This window comes from Perca flavescens, chromosome 4 (genome assembly GCF_004354835.1).
Source record: "Perca flavescens isolate YP-PL-M2 chromosome 4, PFLA_1.0, whole genome shotgun sequence".
Lineage (NCBI taxonomy): Eukaryota > Metazoa > Chordata > Actinopteri > Perciformes > Percidae > Perca > Perca flavescens.
Genome location: NC_041334.1, coordinates 35,242,401 through 35,267,013, shown reverse-complemented (window position 1 = coordinate 35,267,013; position 24,613 = coordinate 35,242,401). Strand labels below are relative to the sequence as shown.

Genomic DNA, 24,613 nt, shown 5'->3' with positions numbered 1-24,613 from the left:
GACATTTACCTGTTTATACTTATATTTTTACTTAAGAAACTTTTCCATGTAGGACTTTTACTTGTTACAGAGAATTTCTATAGTGTAGTGGGCTAAACAGTCAATGCGGGGCTAAGTGAAAAATCGGGATAGCCTAGGGGTACTTTGGAGTACGTGAAATTTTGGCAAAAATGCTAATTTCACCAAAAATGTTTTACGCTGGTCAGGGGGTACTTGGCTTAAAAAAGCAATTCAAAGGGGGTACAATATTCAAAAACGTCTGAGAAACACTGACCTAAGCTACTTCCTCTACCACAAATGGGGTGACATTGAGTTGCCATAGATTTGAAATCCTGTCTGACCAGTTCTGAAGACTGAGCAGTGTTGAAACAGAATGTAAAACCTTTTTACACAGTCTATGGTAAAAAAAACAAAAAAATACATAAACTCGTTCTTCTCACAAATGAAAAGTTACAGTCAGGATCAGGTTCCCCTTTAGGCGTGCGTGCTCCCGAGAGGTTCATGCACGTCTCAGTACGCACGCGCAGGCACTAGCAACACTTGTCAGCAGATCACATGATATGACAAGGCAGCTAGCTACTTCCTATGTGGACAGCTAGCCAGTTCACAGCCAGACTGCCACAGAGACTGCGACTACCTTCACACCCAAGATGCTGGCCCTCATAAACAGGCTTTTGGACTGGTTCCGGTCCCTCTTTTGGAAAGAAGAGATGGAGCTTACATTGGTGGGACTTCAGTACTCTGGGAAGACCACATTCGTCAATGTGATTGCAGTAAGTAGCTTGCAAACAAGCACCGTCGGTATGGGCCCAGGCTAACGTTATTACCTGGGAGAGGTTGTGCACAAAGGTTTCGTTGAACGTTAAAAAATATTTTTTATCGTTGCAACATTTGTATCTAATTGTTCCAACAAAATCACGGGCATGACATGACATGACTGTATGACTGGATAGGGTTGGTTCCTTGAACATATCACATATTGCTGCGGTAAAGTATTTCACTCAGTTGTTGTTTGGCTAGCTAGAGTGACGAAGTTCTTGGTATGACTGTGCCCTTATACTTATGAAACCGGTCATGGGAACGGAATGCTTTGTAATAGCTGGCCGGTGTGATGTTGACAACACGGGCCACACGTTAACTTTGTAAACAGTCGGTCTTGTGTACGTCATCAAGCTAGGGTGGATTGAGGCGGCCTGGGTCACCTAGCCGCAGCCCGCCAGCTATCAGAACACTTTATTGATCCACTCAGCTTCTGGGGAATTGCATTAGACGATATTCCTCTGTTGTTAGGTCTAAGACTGTTAATGTTACAATGGGTAACTATTTCCTTCTTTGTTTGACCAGTTTGTTATCATGTCTACTTTGTTTAACTCATCACAACCTTGGGTGGGTATGGGGTAAGGGTTTTTTTTCTGTGTTTCTAGCTAATGTGTCTTTCTCACAGCAGACATTTTGACTTGTCATAGTAGGAAAAGCACAGCTGAAATTGATAACCTGAAGGACGGCTCTAGGGCTGCTCCCTCTTAGTCGATTAGTCGACTAATCAGTCGTTTTGGTCTTAGTCAGCTTTCTTTAGTCGATTAGTCATGTTTTATGCTTTTTTCATGCTGAATGACTTATTTCCAAGAAACATACGCGCACATCTCTGGTAAACACAAGAATGGAAGTGGTGCTTTTGCATGGCTCTTTGTGGAGAAACTGGATTCACCTCATGAATACACATTTTTTTCCAACTCTGTTGTGGTCGTGTCAGGTGATCTGTAAGTAGGTTTGAACAAAGCTGCCTTCTCCTTCACTTTGCAAGATCGTTGGACTGGTCCCAGGCTGTATATGAGCTATACAACTAAGGCTATCAAAGTTGTCCGGCATATTTGATATCAAAGCAAGTTACGTCGGCTTTAGAGATGGGTTACCCTGCTTTTAGAATAATTGCCTCGTGGCACGTTAAGCTTTTGGAATGTTTGGTTAAAAAGCACTAGTCGGTTGCAGAAAGGTTGATTGGAAGCTTAAGTATGCTGACGCATAGATGCCATCATCCTAACATGATTCATGGAGTAATAGGACAAGTGTTTAAATTCAGTTTGAGCTTCACTCAGCTAAAAATTACCCTTGTGATCAAATAATTTCTTTCTTGTGAAATGACTCGCATCCGCTCGACTTTTCATGTGACTTCTAAATAAGATGAAACGAATCATACTGACTTAATTACATATAGAAACATGACACTGATGGAAAGACGCTGACATTGTATGAATGTCAGTACACAAATGGTAGAAATTAAATAGCACCAAGATAGAAAAAAGGCACATTAAATGCGTGTGAATATTTCTAATACCATTTCAACACACTTAATATTTCATGCTGCTTTTTGTTTTCCATTTCTCTTGCGCAGTCGGGCCAGTTCAGTGAAGACATGATTCCCACAGTCGGTTTCAACATGCGGAAAGTCACTAAAGGCAATGTGACAATAAAGGTAGGCTAACAAGCAAAATGTCAACTGAATGCTTTCACTGTTGAGAGAGAAAAAAAACAAAAGAAAACTGAATTCTGTTTTACACTGGACCAGTGCCAGCCCTCCCTAATCTGCATCCTATCAGTAATGGTGCAATGATTGGTTAATAAAGGGAACAACAACTTTTGTCTTGCCTGTGACTGCATTTTTGATTCTGTGCTTTCTCGCCTCAGATATGGGACATAGGGGGACAGCCTCGCTTCCGAAGCATGTGGGAGCGCTACTGTCGAGGAGTCAATGCTATAGTGTAAGTTTGTGGACAGTACAAAGTAGAGCAGGTGGCCTTTATGACCACATATTTACTATTTGACTTCCTAAGGTTGCTGAAATCCTGGAAAACGGAATGAAAATTATACATACTGTTGCAATACAATACTAATTCAGTAGGTCTACATTTGGCTTGGTATCTCTCCATATAATTGTCATTACAAAATTCCTGTCTTAGTAACAGTTTTAAATATTTAGTTTTCAGTTTTGATTAATGAAACAGGTATTTAGTGTTAGTAATTTATAATTTAATTTATACTGTTTATTGATCCCCAGTGGGGAAATTACAATTTACTAAACTCTCTAAGTCGTCTTTATTTCCCCCCATTTGCAGTTACATGGTGGATGCTGCAGACCGAGAGAAGATAGAAGCTTCCAGAAATGAACTGCACAACCTTTTAGACAAACCACAGCTACAAGGAATTCCCGTAAGAGGACACTTGTGGTCTTTGGCCCAAAAGCTCATGATGTTCCAGCCTCACCTTAGTTCATCACATTGATTTCTGAGGGTCTGGTGACTCTGGTCACACACCCGGATTAAACTCATAATTAGTAATCGCTGCGACTAATGGGTTGCAGTGACTCAGGCTTGATGAAACACTAAGTGGTCATTTGATTTTTAATGAGTTTTCAATATCTAAGTCGACAGGATAATTGAATTGACAGGGGTTGATGTGCCAAATCAATAGGCTTCCAGTTGCTGTGTCTTGACACCACACACGGTTCTTTTTTTCCCAAACAGTAAGGATTCTGTGATTGGTGAAGCACATGGTTGAGAAAAATCCTTTAAATTGACTGCTCACACTGTGGGATAATGCTGATATATTGCTGTGGTGGATATTGATTATGCCGTTTTTTTTTTTTCTCTCTCCATGTTTCAGGTTCTAGTACTGGGCAATAAACGAGACCTACCCAACGCACTTGATGAGAAGCAGCTGATTGAAAAAATGTGAGGCACTCAAGACTACAGTATTTTTGTTGATAATCCTGCACAAACGTCAGGACTTGCTTCAGACGTGAAGTGTCCTATAGTCATAACTAGTGCATGATAATCATCGTCTGGAGTACCATGTGAGTCTTTCCCAGTGGTGATCCAAAAATGATAAAATCAGACATTTCAACAAACAAAATTATATGATGTATGACCAAAAGAATGTGGAGATGGGTATCCACATAACTGTGTTAATAGTACTTAATTTAATTATATATATACATACATACATACATGCATACATAAATACATACATACATACATACATACATTTTTTTAAAGAATTTTGTGGGGCTTTTTCTGCCTTTTATTTTGATAGGACAGCTAGGTGAGAGAGGGGGAAGACATGCAGGAAATTGTCACAGGTCGGATTCGAACCATGGACCTCTGCGTCGAGCCATAAACCTGTCAGTATATGTGCGTCTGCTCTACCACTGATCCAGCCTGGCCACAAATAAAACATTTTTTAACAATTGTATTTTAGGATGCCTATTAACAACTTGCCAGGGACTACAGCCAGAAATTAGCCATAGAGGCTAAAGCTGCTTCTTTTACTATACAGATAATTAAAGGGGACTGTCCACGACATCTAAACTAAACTAAACTAAAAGCCCTACCAGAAGAATGGAGCCCGTTTGTAGCAGCATATTAATGACCATAGTTTTGGCTTCAACAATTACATGGAATCACCGAACTCAAACTGGCGTAGGTGAATCATTTGCCTTATTTCCTGCATTGTATGGCACAGCTCCACTCGTCTGGCTTGGAAACTGTTCTTTTTTGGGTTTCTTTTGGCAAAAGTTGCACATAGTACCTGGTACTTTCTTTGGTATGACCTCGCTCAAGGTTCCAAGTGAGCTGAGCCGATACTAAAAGGTGGAATTAAAACACTGCAGACCACTGATTGGTCAGAGAGAATCGTCACTATAATTGTAACTTACGGGACATCCTGGACATCCTGCAAAAACCTGTCATTTTTGAATAGCCTCCATCAATAGCGACCACATTTTTGTGTGGTCTAAGCAACTTTGAGCGTGGCCTGGTTGTTGGTGCCAGACGGCCTGGTCTGAGTATTTCACAATCTACTCAGTTACTGGGATTCTCACGCACAACCATTTCTAAGGATTACAAAGAATGGTCTGAAAAAGGAAAAACATCCAGTATGCTGCAGTCCTGGGGGGCAAAAATGCCTTGTTGATGCTAGAGGTCAGAGGAGAATGGGCAGACTGATTCAAGCTTATAGAAGATCAACTTTGACTCAAATACTTGTTATAACCGAGGTATGCAGCAAAGCATTTGTGAAGCCATAACACGAATAACCTTGAGGCGGATGGGCTACACCAGCAGAAGACCCCACCGGGTACCATTCATCTCCACCAAAAATAGGAAAATTACGCTACAATTTGCATGAGCTCACCAAAATTGGTAGGTTGAAGACTGGGAAAAATGTTGCCTAGTCTGAGTCTCAATTTCAGATGGTAAAGTCAGAATTTGGCATAAACAGAATGAGATCATCGATCCGTCATGCCTTTTTAGGGACGGTTCGTTATTTATTTATGGGGCCACCGGAGGAGTTTTGGGACCTTTAGTCAAAATAGACCTGACCCTCCTTTCATCAGCAATAAATTCTGGATGACCCTCCAACATGATTGGGAGAAATAAGATGACCCTCCCCAACAATTTATTGGACTGATTTGTGCTTGGCAAAGCTGTACAGATTTCCATTGTTTTTTTACAGCCATGACATAGATGGCTAAACAGCTGCATTCTCATCTGACGCATCATACTCCTCTGTTATGGTATTGGGGGACATTTCAGTAGATTTATTCACTAACATTGTTGTGGAAACACAATAAGCATGGAAACTAAATGCACACTTCTTGCGTTACTTCAAATACTAAGTTACTCATCTAGTAAACTAGTATTCACATGAAATAAAACAATAAAACATTGAGACCATTTAGCAAAGCACACTGGGTAATTCAACACTGCTTGCTATGGACTCATCACTAGGCTTCCTCAGTCAATGTATATTTTAGCACATAGGTAAAGCTGCCGAAGCTGAACATTATCCAAAACTCCATTTCTCAGACGAGCGTCAATTTGGAAGCTTGCTACTACCACTCCTTTCTTCTCAAATCCCTTGAAAAGCCTGTCGTTTGCACAATTTCACAAATAATCACTGGGACCGAAAGGATATACCTCCCATTTCATGCCTTCCCGGCTGCCGGCTGGTGTTATCCGTGGGGCGAGTTTCGGCTTTTCAAAATAAAAGCTTGCGTCTGGTCAGCTATGTTTTCGTACGGTGTTTTGGATGTTTTTGAACTAACCAGTACAGCAATCCTGCTAATGAATACAATTATTTTTTCAGCAGACAACAGTTACAACACGATTGAGCTAGCAAAGCAGTTTTGTGTTAGTTTATGTGCGAGCGGGATTTATTCAGTTTGGGAAATCCCACGGTCTCTAAGCTACAGGTCTGGCTGGCTAAATAGGGATAGATAGAGGCCGAGACTGAGCGAGCTACGTGGAGCTACATGGATAAATATGCACCAAATAAGCCACTTTGAAATTTTGCTCTTCTCATGAATACAAAAGTTGGGAGACCCTCCCCCGTAGACTTAAAAAAAAAACTGGATGACCCTCCCATCAACAAAGAATAAAAACACATGACCCTCCCCTATTTTCCTCCGGTGGTCCATTCCATAAATACCGAACGGTCCCTTACCACTGTGCAGGCTGCTGGTGGTGGTGTAATGGTGTGGGGAATGTTTTCTTGGCACACTTTAGGCCCCTTTAGTACCAATTGGGCATGGTTTAAATGCCACAGCCTACCGGAGCATTGTTTCTGACAATGTCCATACTAAAATGGCTCCCGCAGTCACCAGATCTCAACCCAATAGAACATCTTTGGGATGTGGTGGAACGGGAGCTTCGTGCCCTGGATATGCATCCCACAAATCTCCATCAACTGCAAGATGCTATCCTATCGTAGAATTAAGGCAGTTCTGAAGGCAAAAGGGGGTCAAACACGGTATCGGTAGGGTGTTCCTAATAATCCTTTTAGGTGAGTGTATAAATTAATTTTAAATGTTTTTTTTTAAAAAAAAAAAAAAAAAAGTGGTAGCCCACAAAAGCACGCCATGGTCAATTGACAAAGTACAGACGTTCCTCCGTCTGGTTGCCGATGGAAAGGATCCAGCGAGAGAACACACTGTGTTTGTGTTGCCTCGAAGATGATGTCACAGCAGCTATGACGATCAGTGAAGAAGCCTGTATCAGAAAAATATTATTAATAATAAATATATATATATTTATTATATTAATATAATATAATATAATATAAAACTGCACACAAGTGTTAGGAATGCCGTGATTATTGGTAGGAAAACATGTCTTGAGTGGATCCGGGCAGATTTGAAGACTTTGATAGCTTCTACGCTAACAAATCTGTTCTCTCCCCACTCTGTTTTATTAGCAAAGAATTACATTGAGGTAGCAGTTTCTCATTTTTAGCCAGTTATGGACCAGCGCTTTCACTGGTTAAAATGTTTTGATGGAGGTATTGGGTCATTTTGATCAGGACATCCCTATTGTTGGGAATTCTTTTTTTTTTTTTTTATCCACTTCATTATAAGAATTTTCCCATAGAGATTTCATGTTTCCTACTTTCCTTTTTTCAGGAATCTATCTGCCATTCAGGACCGAGAGATCTGCTGCTATTCTGTCTCCTGCAAAGAGAAGGACAATATAGGTAAAGTGCAGATCAGCGTTCAAATGGTTCTACATCTATGTGGGCCTGCTAAGGTTATAAAATGTCTTAATATCCTCCCCCCTGCAGATATCACGCTGCAGTGGCTCATCCAGCATTCAAAGTCACGGAGAAGCTGAAAATGAAGCACCCCCCCCCCCCCCAGTTGCAGCTCTGGCCTCAGCCCCCCTAATAGTCATGGGACCTCGACAGCCATCCTTTCCACTGCCTCTGTGAAGTAATTCCAGCTATCTGCCCACTACCGTCACCACCTGCACCACCCAGTACACTACCATAGATGTGTAGCCTCTGTACAGCACTACCGCCACCCCAACTATCTGGAGTCTTGAAAAGTTGTTTCAGTACTGTGCTAGAAGGTGGATTGTCTACCCATCATGCCTTATTGCCAGTCATTACAGACATGCATCTTGTTTTGAGTTTTTAAAAATGTCTTTTAATTCCCTTCGAAACAAGAGTCTAAAGGCCTTTTTACAGTCGCCGTTCTCGACCTGTCGCGCGACAATGTGACGTCAAAATGACGTAGCTCTTGCTGGCGCGCCAGGATTTAAAGCACCACTCTATTTTTTTCCTGCGACAAAGCGGAAACAGGAAGCATGGAAGACTTCTCTCTTGTAAACTGACTGGGTTAACCCTTGTGTTGGAAGGACAACACAAGGGTTATGTACTTCTGTTTACTTTGTTGAGAATTGCTCTCTAAACCCGGTCTCCTGTTAAGTAAGTAAGTAAAGTTTATTTCTAGAGAACATTTAAACACAGTTTAAGCTGACCAAAATGCTGTACAAAGAAAGCACTAAGGTGCTGTATTAACCCTTGACAACACAAGGGTTAAGATGAGTTATGTTATGGTGAATGAAAGGCTCAATCTGACGGACAGTAGGTCGTCGAATCGTTGTGCAGACATTCTGAAGTATTCAAAGTGCTTCTCTTCGTCTATCATCCTCATTTGTTTCACGAGGATATTGAACTCACCATATTTATGTCTGGCGTTACTCAAAGGATGAACATTCCACCTTCTTTTTCTTAGTTTTTTTGCAAGCAGGCTCAAAAGCAGCTTTTCTTCCTCATCCATTCACTCAATATCCTATTTATCATCTTATCCTAGTCCGTAGAAATGGCAAAAGTCGGTAGCCTTTCCTCAGTTGCGACACCTCAGTTCAGGAGAAGACTGCAACTAGTGTCGCGCCCGCCACGCGCGAGTATAAACAGTTACGGCGCTCCCATGACGTCACACTGTCACGCGCATGGCGAGTATACTGCACGTTTAACGATGTTACAGTGCGCTGTCCCCCCCAGCTACACTAGTCTGATTCTAGTCTGGCTATCACCAGACCAAGCTCAATCTTTTATGATTTAACATTAGTCTGGGGAGTCTGCTCTGTATTTTCTACTGCACAAGAGGCGTGATCAGCGGGCATAGTTCAAATGACTCTGTACGCAATTGGATAGTCCTTCAACCAATCAGACCAACGTAGCAGCGACTGCGGCATCAACGGGTTGCTGCGCTTCGGTGGCCGCCATGTTGAATGTTAACAAGAAGCTGCTTGGTCGCTTCTCTATCGTCATCGTGTGAAACTCGCCAATAGCGCGCCAGGTGGATAAGCCAGTTTGTGATTGGCCCCCGCAAAATTGTAACGGAAGCGGGATAGATAAACGTACAGGTTTCCAGCCTGAGCTGCAGGGCGAAATCAAATCGCCGGCAGTTCGGGCTGGGTTTACCCGGTCTAGGATGGACCTCCTCCACATTTAAACATCCGTTCTGTTGCTCGTCAACATGTGGTGTTTACGTGACAAGGTTGTGATTGTAGTTTTTAACAGTTATTTGCCAAATGATGAGCTTGTGCTAATACCTTTTTTTTTTTTTTTCTTGATTTAAATCTTCGCAATATAGCCTGCATGTTATTTGCTGGCGTGAGAAAGTATATATTTTATGAAGTGACTACAGTCAAAGTTTACACATAACGTGAAGATGAATATAAGGTAAGACTGTGAATGGTTTTGTCTGAGGCAAAATCCTAAGATAGGTCAGCAGAGTTTTAAGTGCCTTTGGCAAAGTGTGCGTTCCAATCAGAACTTCTAACCCACTATTATAAATAAACACTTTTTACAGACGCAGCATAAATCCCTCGATCACACTTAACCCCACCCCTCGACGATCTCATTTTATGTTTTGTAATCTCATGCTCTCATGCGTATTATGAGAAATGAAGTTATGGTTGATGTGAGGTGAATGAGAAAATGTTACATTTGGTTTGGGTGGTGGGTACTTTGAATGCTGTTTCACTTGAAGCCTGTGACACTTTAATGAAGCTTGAAATGGGGGCTAACGTTTTCTTGCAGTTCTCAGGTTGTTAAAGGATTTTTTTTTTTAAATTGTCTGAACACAGTATGGGTGTGCCCAAGTGTTTCAAAATCCCCATTTTGTCCGGGTTGGATAACAGAAAGCCAGTGTTAGTCCTGATGACTGAGCTTATGGAGGACAGAAGGCAGTCCATTAGTTCAAAGCGTCGGATGCTGGATGTCATCCATGGCTTGCCACACCCTTTGTCTGAATCCTGATGTCTTTTTGTAGAAGCCTTAGCAGCCCAAAGGACAACGCTGTCTCATCTAAAAGCGATGTATTGATCATTTCCTTTCAGCGACAAGACAATGATTTGTCACAGGTTTGATTACAGATTGATTATTGAACTGCCCCTTTGCTTGGCCAGTGCTTCTTGATCAATTTAAGAATTTTTGTGTGTGTGAATGTTGGCGGAGGAGGGTGAGTAATCCCTTGTGCTACAATGCTGTATGGCTACGTAGCTTCTGCATTTTACTGTAATGTTTTCTACAAATCCATCACACACTGTCTGTTATCTCACATGTTCTGCGTCTGTTGGTTATCATCGTAAAACCTAAATGTCGATTGTTGGGACCGCAGCAGTGAGGGGCTGTCAAATTTGGGTGACTGTGGGTTATTTGGGGAAAAAGCTTTGTTACCTGTGTAATATTATAGCCTATTTGTATGTGCATGTGCTGAACTTGCTGAACACATTCAATCGCAGACTTTGTAAATAAGATTAGCATTTTTATTTCACCAAATGCTCTCCTGTAGATGTTATGCATTCTTTCCCTGTGATTGCTAATAAATTTGTGTTTTATTTTTAAGGATTTTAAGTTGGGCATCCAAATTCTTTCAGAGTGTGGTCAATTTAGTTTTTGCTACCACTAGGTGGAAGCAGAGGACTTTGGAAGGATAACAGTAAAGTTGTGGGAGTCTTAAAGTCTCTACAGACTGTAAACTCTGCAGTTTCACATGAAGTTCTCATTTGGTGCATCATACTGCTTTCCTCTTTTTTTTTTTTTATATACATAGTTATTATCCAATCCAACTTTATTTGTACACATTTAAAACAACCAGGTTGACCAAAGTGTTGGACATTGACATTGATTATAGTAGGGCAGTGTTTCAGTATAGGCCTGGCAAATGGCGATCTTTAAGAGAAGTGTATAGGTGTAAGTAGAAGTTAAGTGTATAAGAGTGAGATGAATGGTTCCAGCTCAGTTTTCAGTTTCTCACTTGTTACTTGAACCTTCACAGCACCTTTTACCCACAAAACATTTCATAAGGAGATGATCATCAGGCAGCATACCTGCGCCCACAATTCCCATGATAATTTCCATACGGAGACTTAACTTTGTGCTACCTTCGTGGACAGACATGGTTCTGTATTTTCCATTAAGCAGCTATTGTTGCGTACAGATCCCATAATAGGCGATTAACACCTCCTCAGTGGTTCTTGGCAGAAGAAGAATGTCTATTATGCATAGGAATTTAACACGGTGCTAAGACGAGCACAGGAAGTGTGTCGCAAGCTACGGGGCAATAAAGCAAGCCGTGTTCCCGCAGCTGGCGCTGCACAGAGCCGTCGGCGGGGGAGGCCTGTGCTGTTAAAGCAAGAACACCTTAATTAATCTCATTTGTTAAACGCAGCTTTTAAAGAACAGCTGCTGCCATTTATTGTATACCAGGGCAGTTAGAACGTGTGGACAGATCTAGGCGTTATCCGATGAATTCCATGGGTCAGAGGAGACCGTGGCGTGTAGGTCTGCACGGGAACTTCACGTTCGTATGTATGTGTGGGGTTTGGATTTGTAAAACGACCGCCCGTTATTAAGTAGTGGTTACAAACATGCCACAGGGATTTATGTGAGGAGGTCACGGAGAAGACCCAAAGGTGTGAGATACTATTAATGTAGTTACACTCCATTACCAACAGGCTCATTAGGTATACAACTTGTTTTGCACCTACCACCTGTCACAACTGTGACAGGTGGCAAAATGCTATTTGCATTTCTTAAATGTCCAAACGCATTGGCCAGTCCTATGAATGACTATTCATCAGCAAAATTACAAGGGCTGCTATAAATTATGAAATATTTTTCCAGACATGATTCACTCCCTCATAGCTTTCACTCTACTTAATTAATACAACTCAGAGTTTAATAAATCCGCTCTAAAACCTTGATGGATGTCTTACATTATGAGGATGTAACCCAATTTTCTACAGGGCTGCTGGTAACGATATAATCAGGAACACATCTACATAGCAGTGTGGGTAGTCCATAAAATAGTCTATAATCCATTGTGGTCCAAATAATGTCAACGTTTTAGCTTACCTTAAATTAATATTTGAACTTATGCAACATGAAACAACGTTTGACATCACAAGTATCTATTCAGCTTCCTGTCTAAATAATTCCTGCCTGTCTAATGCACATAAAGGTTCATGATTGAAGCTGCTGCCACTTACGTACATACGCTGGTTCAATCCTATCTTTCCAGCAAACAGCCCTGGACAGTCTCACTTAACAGCGCTTTTGCTCAATCGCTGTAACACGCGAACACATCACACCTAGTTGATGCAGCCTCATAATCATTTATTGTACATATCATGTGCAGAAATGTGCAAAGGAGCGGTCACCTTGTTAGCTGTGTATGTCACTAGGACATTTTTTACAATGAGAAAATGTTTATTGTCTGTCCAATCAAAGATTGTTTTTGATGGCGTATGATTTCTATGTGTGTCTGTATGTGTGCGCATCTGGTTTATTTAGCATGCAGACTCGACGCATTAACTACTGTGCTATCCCTATCAAGACTGAGGAATACCCATTTCCTTCCTCCTCTCTCTAATTCCCTGTGCCACTACAAACTGTTTTTATATCTTCCAGACAGGCCTGCAACACTGTTTAATTCACTTCCAGCATTTAGACTTTAAGATCATAATGTTTATGATCTAAAGCATTTTCAGTGCACCCACAGAGCATCTCACCAAATCCCCCAAGCTGTGAACATGTGGTTCTCAAGGTGAAGGTCTTTTCATGTCTGATTTACGGCACCTGTATCAGAATGAGTTTTAAACAGCAAGATATTAAATCTAAAATTCTGCAGAGAATTACAAAGCGATGCAGCCTGACTTGGTGGAATCTGACATGAAGCGTGGTTGGAGCTACTCTTTCAACGTGTTGTGCTCCGTTTTCAATACATATGTGCAACATGAAAACAGTCATTCATATTTAAGACGTGGTTTCAACGTTGGCCCAGGAATCAGTATATTTTTATTTATTTTTATTTTTTTTACTGCTGTTTGCCAGTAAGTCCTCTTTGTTCATATGACCGCGATGACATCAGAGCACCACTGTCTTTAGCTGAGCTAACTGTGGGGTAATTTGTCCCGGGATCTTAAAGCCTCTGTTTTATGAGACTTAAATAAGTTGTTCCAAAGTTGTTAAACTATAGTTTGGGGATTAGAGGTTGGAAGCCCCAGCATCAGCAGGCATCTGCAAACACTTCATTCAGGTCCCAGTGTGGACCATAATTTGGCACTAATCACTATGTGTGGAATGTCACATGATTCATACAGAGCTGCATGGCTCGTATCGCCATCCCTTACTGCTCCACACCCTGTAAAAGACAGATGGTGACATGCACACACAGCCTTTATAAGACTCTTTATAAGACTCCATAGACAAATACATACCTCAATTAGCGGGTTGACCACGGCCATTTACTGTGTTTGACCCAATGTGATTTTCAGTTCAGCTGATTTTAAATAATCTCATTTGATGATTTTTTTTTCATCACATTTTGATAGTTATTTCATTTCCTTTAAAGACAAGTAATAACAATATGACATTTTTCTTAGAGCAGCAGCAGATAATAAGTAGCCCTGTCAGCGACATGACATTATGGATGGTAATGAAGGTCTGTTGGTTGGTCCACCACTTTGGACAGACTGTGTTCGAAACCACTCCCTCCCTCACTTATGCACTACTTTGTATAAAACAACACCTAAATAGTTTACTCAATAGTGACCAGTACATTGAAATTGCGGACACTTGAATCATCATTTTGCAACATAACTGACAGCTCTTGAGTCACAATTATCTTCTATAAAATGTTGAGCATTGCATTGTGGGATTGTTAGCAGAAAGTCCATGCCGTGGACACTACACGTTCTTCATTCAATTGTGGAATTTTTGAGGGCATTATAGTTGATACATGCACAATTTAGACATTCATACATAGAGATGGCATACAAATATATGCACTATATGGTAAATTGGGAGTCATTTTGGACCCAGCCTGAAATACATTAACAACTATTGTCTGGATCGCCATAAATGTCCTAAAATGGTTGCAACTTAACCATCTTCTTATGTTTTATACATGGAACACTGAGGTTTTAGTTTGAGGGGCGGCGAGCCATAACAGAAAACCACTCTTTGAGTGTCAAACGAGAAGTTACTTTCCATTTGACGTAAACCATGACTTTCTCTTCTTTTTTTGTGATTGTGGTAGTGCAGAAAAGCTGCTGAGACCTCCAAATGCAATAAATCCATTTCCACTCAGTGCAAGTAATCTTTCAGGTCCATTCTGTTATCCGGCGTCCTCTCAGATAGCCAGCTCTCCTGTGGACGCTTTCATACTCTCACCTCCCTGCCTCGGCTCTGACACTCTCCTCTCCTCAGATTCCATTAAAAATCCTAACTTCAGCTCCTGGGGCTCTGATCAAATAGGGCGGCTAATACATTTTTCCTGCGTTTTGATTTTTTTCCCAATGTACCGCATATTTACATATAGATTGAGTATTTATCATTCTGCATTTTAAGGCAGATTCACTGTAGTCCACTTTATAACCATGTTGGATTTATGTATATTTAATGAAAAGTTGATGTAGGGAGTGTAATTCTTTGAACAAGGGAGTATACTTGGTATGTGTGGTGAATAGTAAGGCAGCGGCTGTGAACAACTGAACTTGTAAGTCTTCAAGTGTCTTTGGTGTGGTTAAGTCAGTTTTTAAGTCAATTTTGTCAGTATAATGTCCTCTACTCTCAGTAGCTGCATTGGTCCGCCAACATCGTGTGATTAAGGATATCAAATACCAATCTTCAAAAGCAGATGGAAGTGACATAGGTCATTAGCCACAACACACAAGTCATACATATTCCCTGAGGCCCTCTGCAATCTCTCTTCCACTGGGATGCTAAGCAAATAGAGTCCAGAGAAATAATTACTACCATTAGCACAGTTAAAGGAACAGTTCAACATTTCGGGACAATGGTAAAAATATTTTCTTTCTAGAGGAGAGGATCAATACCCATCTCTTATACAGTATGTCTGTTAAATATAAGCTACACCCAGGAGGTGTTTATCTTAGATTAGCATAAAGACTGGGAATATGGGGAAACAACTATCCTGGCTCTGTCTAAAGGTTGCAAAATGTCCATTGCACTACACATACCCTGTTGTTTTAACACTTTTTTGTACAGATTAAACAAATAACACCTAATGTGTTAATTAGTGAGCTTTTGAGGTACTGGTATGCTGATTGTGTTACCTTCGGAGAGACAGGAAACCTCTTTCTGGTCTTTATGCTAAGCTAAGCTAATTTGCTACTGGCAGGAGATTCATATTAAAATGGACATATTAATCAGTCCTTCTAGAAAAATGCGTTTTTTTGTGATTGTTGCAGGCAAAAATCCTTGATTATGCGGCACGTTTTCTTAAAAAATGTGATGGAATATGCTGGATATTTATGCAATTTTATGCAATTTTATGCACTGAAATTGCGGGAACTTGCAAAAACTGCAGATTGATGAAAAAGAGAAAAAAAGTGATTCCCCCAACATCCTGCTTTTCGATGATGTTCACGTCGCGTAATTACGTCACTTCATAACGTCACTTCATAACGTCACTTCATAACGTCACTTCATAACGTCACTTCATAACGTCACTTCATAACGTCACTTCATAACGTTCCCATGGCAACAGGGGAAAATATATATAAAAGATATATGTGACTTTTTTGCGAAAATGCGGGGATTATGAAATCATGTAAGCCCTGCATATTTTGCGCGGAAATCTGCAATTTATGTGGCAATAGTGCGGCGTATTTGAAAAAATGCGCCCCCCGCATAAATATGCGGACTTTGGCTGATTATGCATTGAATTATGCAATCGCATAATTGCATTTTTCTGGAGGGACTGATTAATTAGGACTGATATCAATCTTCTCACCTGGCTCTTGGCAAGAAAGTTGACAATGTTTTTGTCCACTCTATATCCAATTAGTAACATGACAGTATTGCTCACAAAGGGCAGCATTGGTCTGATTGTGTATTCATTTCTTCATGCATTCATTGTGTCTCCTCATGTTGCTTAAAGTGACTTAATTTATCAGTGTGACCCTATCACTGTTGTCTAAAACTGAGCCTCAAACTCAATGTAATTAGACTGGATTAGTCATTAACATACTGGATGGACCCTGAGAGGTCTTTAAACTACACAAGAGAATTGTAAAATGAGGGGAAGAAGCAACATGTCACTAAAATGTGTCTTTTCTGATAAACGTTGCCCAAATCCTTACAAAGGATGTCCCTAACTGTGCGCTCGCAGCTTCACTGGCTGGAGGCATGACGAAGCTACAGGTCTTTGTTTGCGTGCAGCATCAGGTGTGAGTGTGTTAAGAGGACTTTACGGGGCCCTTTATCCTGCAGTCCCTGGGGTTTCAGGTTGACAATGGCTGAACACCCTGTAGGTTGTGAATAGAGAGGCTACCAAGACAAATGGTGCACTGCAGGCTGGAATGCTGGGAAAATGATGATAAACAATAGAGGCAAAATAATGTAGTGCAAACAGTGTAGCTACCTATAAGCTCAGTTTTTAAAGCCAGAAAGAGTTAAGCACCATCCCCACCAGCCCCACTCCTCTAAATAAGGCCTTAATGAGACTTTGGATTCAGTTCAATGAGAGGGACAGATGTTCCCTTGGGCCGGATAAACTGGAAACCCAGTGACAGCTGGATTCAGACCAGGTAACCTGCCTTTGATATTAGCAGTAGGCCTACCTTTCCTCTGCAGGTAGCTGGCCTTGGCAGACAACGTGAAGCCCATCAGATGGAAGAACAGCCGTTACCCTTGTCTGATCCCCTGCCAGGACACCTTCTGCAACTTTCCCAGGTTCAGAGCAGACACTCGATGATCATGCATTCATCGTGGCTATGCGTCAGCAATGATGGCTAGTTAGCATAGCTCCAGATGAAAAAGTGATTTGTGAAGAGGCCTCCGGTATGTGATGTCGTTTTGAGAGGCATGCCGTGATCTGCTGCTCTTCTTCTGGCTTAATCCTCTTGACTACATTTGTTAGCATTTTTTTCTCATAGATTTTTTTTTTTTTTTTTTTTTTTTTTTACATGAGGGAAAAATCTGCAACACTGTCTCTTGAGCAACATGATTTACTATTGCTCATACAGTAAAAGCAACAGTCTTCCCTTTGGGGGTTGCGCTCTATTATAAACTGCGATATGGCTGACGTTTTGCTGATGAGAAACAGCTGTTGCCTAAGCTACCTCATTCACAGAAATAGGAAAAATAGCACTTTGGTAACTTTCAACCACCTGCCTGAACATACACTCTTTTCAGCTACAAGCAGCATGCCGACAGAAACAGGAAAGTGTGCTGTATGACAGCAAAATCTTACTAATACATACTAGATAGAGTTTAGCTTATGACGTCCTTTTTCCTTCCTAAAACACGTTCATGTTTTCCACACTGTATTCTGTGTGTGTGAGAGTTTAATGGATTGTCCATTTTAATTTCACTGACTTGCCTGCAATGGTTTCCAAGTGGCAGTTTTGCTTTAGCATGTTGTCGTTGAGACATTTCCAAAGCAAACTTTCCAGTCATTAATTCAGTTGCCATGTTTTGTGCGGATTGCCAGCCCAACCACCTCTATGTGTTATGCTGTAATTAAAGAAGTGTTTGAACACGATCTGATGAAGAAAAGTGTTTGGATACACAGGAAAGCAGACGAGGCATGGCAATCACAGCTGAAGAAAGAATTCCATTCTTTGACATACTGTAGCATGTCCTTCACACTCGCTCTGCTGCCAAGTTAAAAGCATTTCTGAGAGCATGATTAAAGGTTACTTATAGAACAACATTTGAGCACAGCATATGCGTGTCTTTGAGCTGAGAGTCCTTCCGTAAAGGATCACGATGAAGCAAGACTGGAATGCTATTGTTTTACAGGAATGCTGTTTCCTTGCTATTGGCATTTGACTCTGAAATGAGGACAAGTTGCTATTTCTGGTGGAGTACGACTCCAAGTCATTGTGCTGGGCTACAATGAGCACAATCCCCTCTGAAGGTGACACGTAATAGAGGTTGGTGGTAAACAATAACCTGGTGTCCTAGGATATGCAAGGCTGGGACTTAATAGAAAGTGTTGTTGGCAGTTCTAACAGAGAAGTTAGGACTTGCTGAATGTTCACAACTACACAAGAGTTATCACACTGTTTTATACCCTTTGATATCAGTGTTAAAGGAATAGTTTGACATTATGTCAAATACTCTTATTTGCTTTCTTGCCGGAGTAGGCGAAGGCAGGGTGAGCACTGCTGCCTCACAGCAAGTAGGCACTGCAGATCCCCGATCTAGGCAGAGTTGGATTCCTGGTCCGGGCAGGGCCTTTCTGTGTGGAGTTTGCATGTTCTCCCCGTGTTTGCATGGGTTTCTTCCGGGTGCTCCGGTTTCCTCCATACATAAAGACGTGCATTCTAGATAACTAGGACTACAGTTCAAAATTAGCTGACTGGCTAATACTGGCACATTTACAGAAATGTTGATTAATGTGCATTGTAAAAATGAGAAGATTGATACCACTCTGATAACTGTCCGTTGACTATGAAGCAACCACCCACAGACGCTTACTTAGCATAAAGACTAGAAACAGCTAGCCTGACTCTATCCAAATGTAACAAAATCCAGCTACCGGCACCTCTCATTAATTAACAAGTTAGATCTTGGTTCAGTAGAGAAGAAACAATGTAAAAACTACAGTTTGTGGTTTTACAAGGGAGGAAATCAATTCACCTGGCATTGACCCCCTTAATTAACCACAACTTGACGTTTTTAAATTTTTGTTTTTGTATGGATGAAACACATTAAAAACTGTTACCGCCTCTCCGTGAACCATCACCTTATCGTGGTGGAGAGGTTTGTGTGTCTCTGTGAACCTGAGGGCTGTGTTGTCTGGAGCTTTGTGCTCCTGGTAGGGTCTCCCAAGGCAAAGTGGTCTCAGGTGAGGGGCCAGACAAAGAATGGTTCAAAAACCCCAATGAAAAAGCTAAGCAGAGATGGAGTGACCCTGCCCGGAGGAAGCCCGGGGCCCCCGTCTGGAGCCAGGCCCAGACGGTGGGCTCGTCGGCGAGCGCCTGGTGGCCGGGTTTGCCACGGAGCCCGGCCGGGCACAGCCCGAACAAGCTACGTGGCAACTCCCTCTCCATTCCATGGGCCCACCACCTGTGGGAGGAACCGTTGGGGTCGGGTGCGATGCCACATGGGTGGCAGTGAAGGTCAGGGGCCTCGGCGGACCAGACCCGGGCAGCAGGCGCTGGCTCTGGGGACGTGGAACGTCACCTCTCTGGGGGGAAGGAGCCGAACTGGTGCGGGAGGTGGAGCGCTACCGGTTAGATCTGGTGGGGCTTACCTCTCGCACAGTCTCGGTTCTGGAACCATACTCCTGGATAGGGGTTGGACTCTTTTCTTCTCCGGAGTTGCCCAGGGTGTGAGGCGCCGGGCGGGTGTGGGGATACTCACAAGCCCCGGCTGGCGCCGCTGTGTTGGAGTTTACCCGGTGGGCGAGAGGGTCGCCTCCCTACGCTTGCGGGTTGTGGGGAAAACTCTGACTGTTGTTTGTGCATATGCACCAAACAGGAGTTCGGAGTATTCGGCCTTCTTGGAGACCTTGACTGGGGTCCTGCATGGGGCTCCAGTGGGGACTCCATTGTTCTGCTGGGGACTTCAACGCACACGTGGGCAATGATGGAGACACCTGGAGAGGCGTGATTGGGAGGAACGGCCTCCCTGATCTAAACCAGAGTGGTTGTTTGTTGTTGGACTTCTGTGCTAGTCATGGATTGTCTATAACGAACACCATGTTCGAACATAGGGATGCTCATAAGTGTACCTGGTACCAGAGCACCCTAGGCCGAGGTCAATGATCGATTTCATAATCGTTTCATCTGATCTGAGGCCGTATGTTTTGGACACTTTCGGGTGAAGAGAGGGGCAGAGCTGTCAACCGATCACCATCTGGTGGTGAGTTGGGTCAGAGGGTGGGGAAGACTCTGGACAGACCTGGTAAGCCCAAACGTGTAGTGCGGGTAAATTGGGAACGTCTGGAGGAGGCCCCTGTCCAACAGACTTTCAACTCACACCTCCGGGCGGAGCTTTCGTGCATCCCTGTGGAGGCTGGGGCATTGAACCCGAGTGGACAATGTTCAAAGTTTCCATTGCTGAAGCTGCAGCGAGGAGCTGTGGTCTTAGGGTCTTAGGTGCCTCAAGGGGCGGTAACCCCACGAACACCGTGGTGGACAACGGTGGTCAGGGAAGCCGTCCGACTGAAGAAGGAGTCTTTCCGGGATATGTTATCCCGGAGGACTCGAGGCAGTTGCAGGGTACCGAAGGGCCCGAAGGGCTGCAGCCTCTGCCGTGAAAGAGGCAAAGCAGCGGGTGTGGGAGAAGTTTGGAGAAGACATGGAGAAGGACTTTCGGTCGGCACCAAAGTGCTTCTGGAAAACTGTTCGCCACCTCAGGAGGGGGGGGGGAACCATCCAAGCTGTGTACAGTAAGGATGGGACACTGTTGACCTCAACTGAGGAGGTAATAGGGCGGTGGAAGGAGCACTTTGAGGAACTCCTGAATCCGACTAATCGCCCTCTATGTTAGAGGCAGAGCTGGAGGATAATGGGGGATTGTCGTCGATTTCCCAGGCGGAAGTCACTGATGTAGTCAAACAACTACACAGTGGCAAAGCCCCGGGATTGATGAGATCCGTCCAGAAATGCTCAAGGCTCTGGGTGTGGAGGGGCTGTCCTGGTTGACACGCCTTTTCAACATTGCGTGGAAGTCTGGGACGGTGCCAAAGGAGTGGCAGACTGGGGTGGTGGTTCCCCTTTTTAAAGGGGGACCAGAGGGTGTGTGCCAATTATAGGGTATCACACACTTCTCAGCCTCCCTGGTAAAGTCTACTCCAAGGTGCTGGAAAGGAGGGTTCGGCCAATAGTCGAACCTCGGGTTGAGGAGGAACAATGCGGATTCCGTCCTGGTCGTGGAACAACGGACCAGCTCTTCACTCTCGCAAGGATCCTGGAGGGAGCCTGGGAGTATGCCCAACCGGTCTACATGTGTTTTGTGGATTTGGAGAAGGCGTATGACCGGGTCCCCGGGAGATACTGTGGGAGGTGCTGCGGGAGTATGGGGTGAGGGGTCTCTTCTCAGGGCCATCCAATCTCTGTACAACCAAAGCGAGAGCTGTGTCCGGGTTCTCGTAGTAAGTCGGACTCTTTTCAGGTGAGGGTTGGCCTCCGCCAGGGCTGCGCTTTGTCACCAATCCTGTTTGTAGTATTTATGGACAGGATATCGAGGCGTGTCGGGGTGGGGAGGGGTTGCAGTTTGGTGGGCTGGGGATCTCATCGCTGCTCTTTGCAGATGATGTGGTCCTGATGGCATCATCGGCCTCGACCTTCAGCACTCACTGGATCGGTTCGCAACCGAGTGTGAAGCGGATGGGATGAGGATCAGCACCTCTAAATCTGAGGCCATGGTTCTCAGCAGGAAACCGATGGAATGCCTTCTCCAGGTAGGGAATGAGTCCTTACCCCAAGTGAAGGAGTTCAAGTACCTTGGGGTTGTGTTCGCGAGTGAGGGGACAATGGAGCGGGAGATTGGTCGGAGAATCGGGCGCAGCGGGTGCGGTATTGCATTCAATCTATCGCACCGTTGTGGACGAAAAGAGAGCTTAGCCAGAAGGCAAAGCTCTCGATCTACCGGTCAGTTTTCGTTCCTACCCTCACCTATGGTCATGAAGGCTGGGTCATGACCGAAAGAACGAGATCCAGGGTACAAGCGGCTGAAATGGGTTTCCTCAGGAGGGTGGCTGGCGTCTCCCTTAGAGATAGGGTGAGAAGCTCAGTCATCCGTGAGGAGCTCGGAGTAGAGCCGCTGCTCCTTTGCGTCGAAAGGAGCCAGTTGAGGTGGTTCGGGCATCTGGTAAGGATGCCCCCTGGGCGCCTCCCTAGGGAGGTGTTCCAGGCACGTCCAGCTGGGAGGAGGCCTCGGGGAAGACCCAGGACTAGGTGGAGGGATTATATCTCCAACCTGGCCTGGGAACGCCTCGGGATCCCCCAGTCGGAGCTGGTTAATGTTGCTCGGGAAAGGGAAGTTTGGGGTCCCCTGCTGGAGCTGCTCCCCCCGCGACCCGACACCGGATAAGCGGACGAAGATGGATGGATGGATGGACCTTTGGACATTGCCAGGTTAGATGTTCCTTTGTGCTTCCAGTCTTCATGCTAAGCTAAGATAGCCAGCTGCTGGCTAGCTTTAAAGGAACACGGCGACTTATTGGGACTTTGTCTTATTCACCGTATCCCCCAGAGTTAGATAAGTCCATACATACCCTTCTCATCTCCTTGCGTGTCGTAACTCTGTCTGACCGCTAGCCTAGCTTAGCCCAGATCCTGGAGGTAACTGGTTCCATCTAGCCTACTGCTCCCAATAAGTGACAAAATAACGCCAATATGTTCCTATTTATATGTTGTGATTTCACAGTGTGTACAAATAACAAGATCACATGAGACACAGCCATCTTCTAACCGTGTATAAACTGGGAACTATATTCTCAGAAAGGCAAAGCACTACTACTTGCTACTTGGGCGGAGTGATATGGGTTACATGCTGCCAGTCCGACATGCCGCCACTCTGACATGCTTCGATTCAGACATGCCACTATTCCGACATGCTGCCAATCCGACACATTTTAGTACCGCCATTCCGACAGTCTACCAATCCTATTTTTTTTTTCAAGTCAATTTATCTCTGCGGTTCATGTATCAAATTCCAACATCCTGAGAAGCGCGGAGGAGCTGTAATGTCATCTGCACCTGTGGCTAAATATCAATAATCCACCCGAAGCAATGTTTTTTTCAACAATTGATATCCGCACCTGCCCCCTAACCCTAACCCTTACCCTAATGAAATTTACATTAATGACCTCATGTCAGAGTGGTGGGACATTTGAAAACAATGGACGTGCTGCCACTCCAACAATTAGATGTCAGTGTCGGAGTGGGGGTATGTCGGAATGGATGGCGGAACCCAGTGATATGCTAGCAGCACCTGAGAAGCCCCGAGTAGAGAGTAGCAGTGCTTTGCCTTTCTGAGAATATAGTTCCCAGTTTATATACGGTTAGAAGATGGCTGTGTCTCATGTGACCTCGTTATTTGTATACGCTGTGACTATACAAATCACAACATGTAAATAGGAACATGTTGGCGTTATTTTGTCACTTATTCAGAGCAGTAGGCTAGTTGGAACCAGTTACCTCCAGGATCTGTGCTAGGCTAAGCTACTGGTGGGGCCGTCAGACAGAGTTAAAACATGCACGGACATGAGAAGGGTATGTATCGACTTGTCTAACTCTGGGGGATACGGTGAATAAGCTAAAGTCCCAATAAGTCGGTGTGTTCCTTTAACAGACAGATGTAAGAGTGGTATGGATCTTCTCATGTAATTATCATCAACAAGGTGATAACGTATCTCCCAAAATGTGAAACTATTCCCTTAATATGTTAGAATTGATACAAAAACAGTGTAATAACAAATACACCGGATGCCAGTGACAGGGCCACTTCAACAGCCACAGACCTCCCATTCCATAACTTCTCAGAAACATTAACCAGCCACTGTAAACACTGAGGCAAACAATGAGCTCATTTATTGGAGGGGTTCAAAAACACATGTAATAGATGGCTTTTGGTAGCCTATATTTTAATATATTTCATAGCATGCAAATTAATTTAGGAATCAAACCAAATTTAGCTTGATCCTTCACTAATGCAGACCTCCTGCTCCACTTCTGTCACGTGCAACCTCAAGAGGCTAATTCTCAGTAAACAGGAGAGGGAAGTTATGGTTTGTTTCCGTGAAATTGGTTATGTTTTCTTTGGAGCGATAGACAGACAAGTTCCTGGCTTGAAACCGCAATACAAAGCTGCGTGGGTATAGACAGAGTAGAAAGCAAGAGAGGATGCAGTGAAAAGGCTATTCCAGGTGAAGCTGTTTGCACTGAATAATTAAATTTACAGTAGTTTGTATTCACAAGCTTCTTTGTGATTCTTTGTTTTCTTTGTGCATCCAATCACTTTTATCTCCTCTGTCTGAAAATGTGTAACACGTTGTATCTGCAGAAGGGACTTGGAGATGGTATTTTATTTCATTTCCCCATGACACTGGCTTTGTTAGCCTTTGCACAGGCTTGACGTGTGGAATGTATTGTGTGACATTTTCAGTTTTCCATGGCTTATTGCATTCACATTATGGTATGAAGGTTCTCTAGTGTTGGCCTGCTGTCTGCAGCCGTGGTGGTCCTCTTAGCTGGAGATGTGCCATGTCCCCCCATTGTCAACCACCATCTTCACCCTTTCTTCCAGAGACGTGGCACCTCTACCTTTTAACAGGCTAGGCGTC

The 24,613-nt window shown here is 43.5% G+C and overlaps 1 protein-coding gene across 3 annotated transcripts; it reads left to right on the top strand.

Moving 5' to 3' along the window:
• Positions 1-508: 508 nt before the first annotated feature.
• On the top strand, positions 509-8,176 carry arl8bb (ADP-ribosylation factor-like 8Bb). Of its 3 annotated transcripts, none has more exons than XM_028576189.1 (7): positions 509-773; positions 2,393-2,473; positions 2,686-2,759; positions 3,114-3,207; positions 3,661-3,728; positions 7,454-7,524; positions 7,612-8,176. In XM_028576189.1, exons 1-7 carry the CDS (start codon positions 651-653, stop codon positions 7,659-7,661), a joined length of 561 nt encoding a protein of 186 aa, XP_028431990.1. In that variant the 5' UTR covers positions 509-650; the 3' UTR covers positions 7,662-8,176. The 3 variants fall into 3 exon arrangements, with proteins under 3 accessions (XP_028431990.1, XP_028431991.1, XP_028431993.1); XM_028576192.1 differs by lacking the exon at positions 509-773 and adding an exon at positions 1,116-1,316; XM_028576190.1 differs by lacking the exons at positions 7,454-7,524; positions 7,612-8,176 and adding an exon at positions 4,090-4,129 and having other exon boundaries at positions 512-773.
• The last annotated feature ends 16,437 nt before the right edge of the window (positions 8,177-24,613 follow it).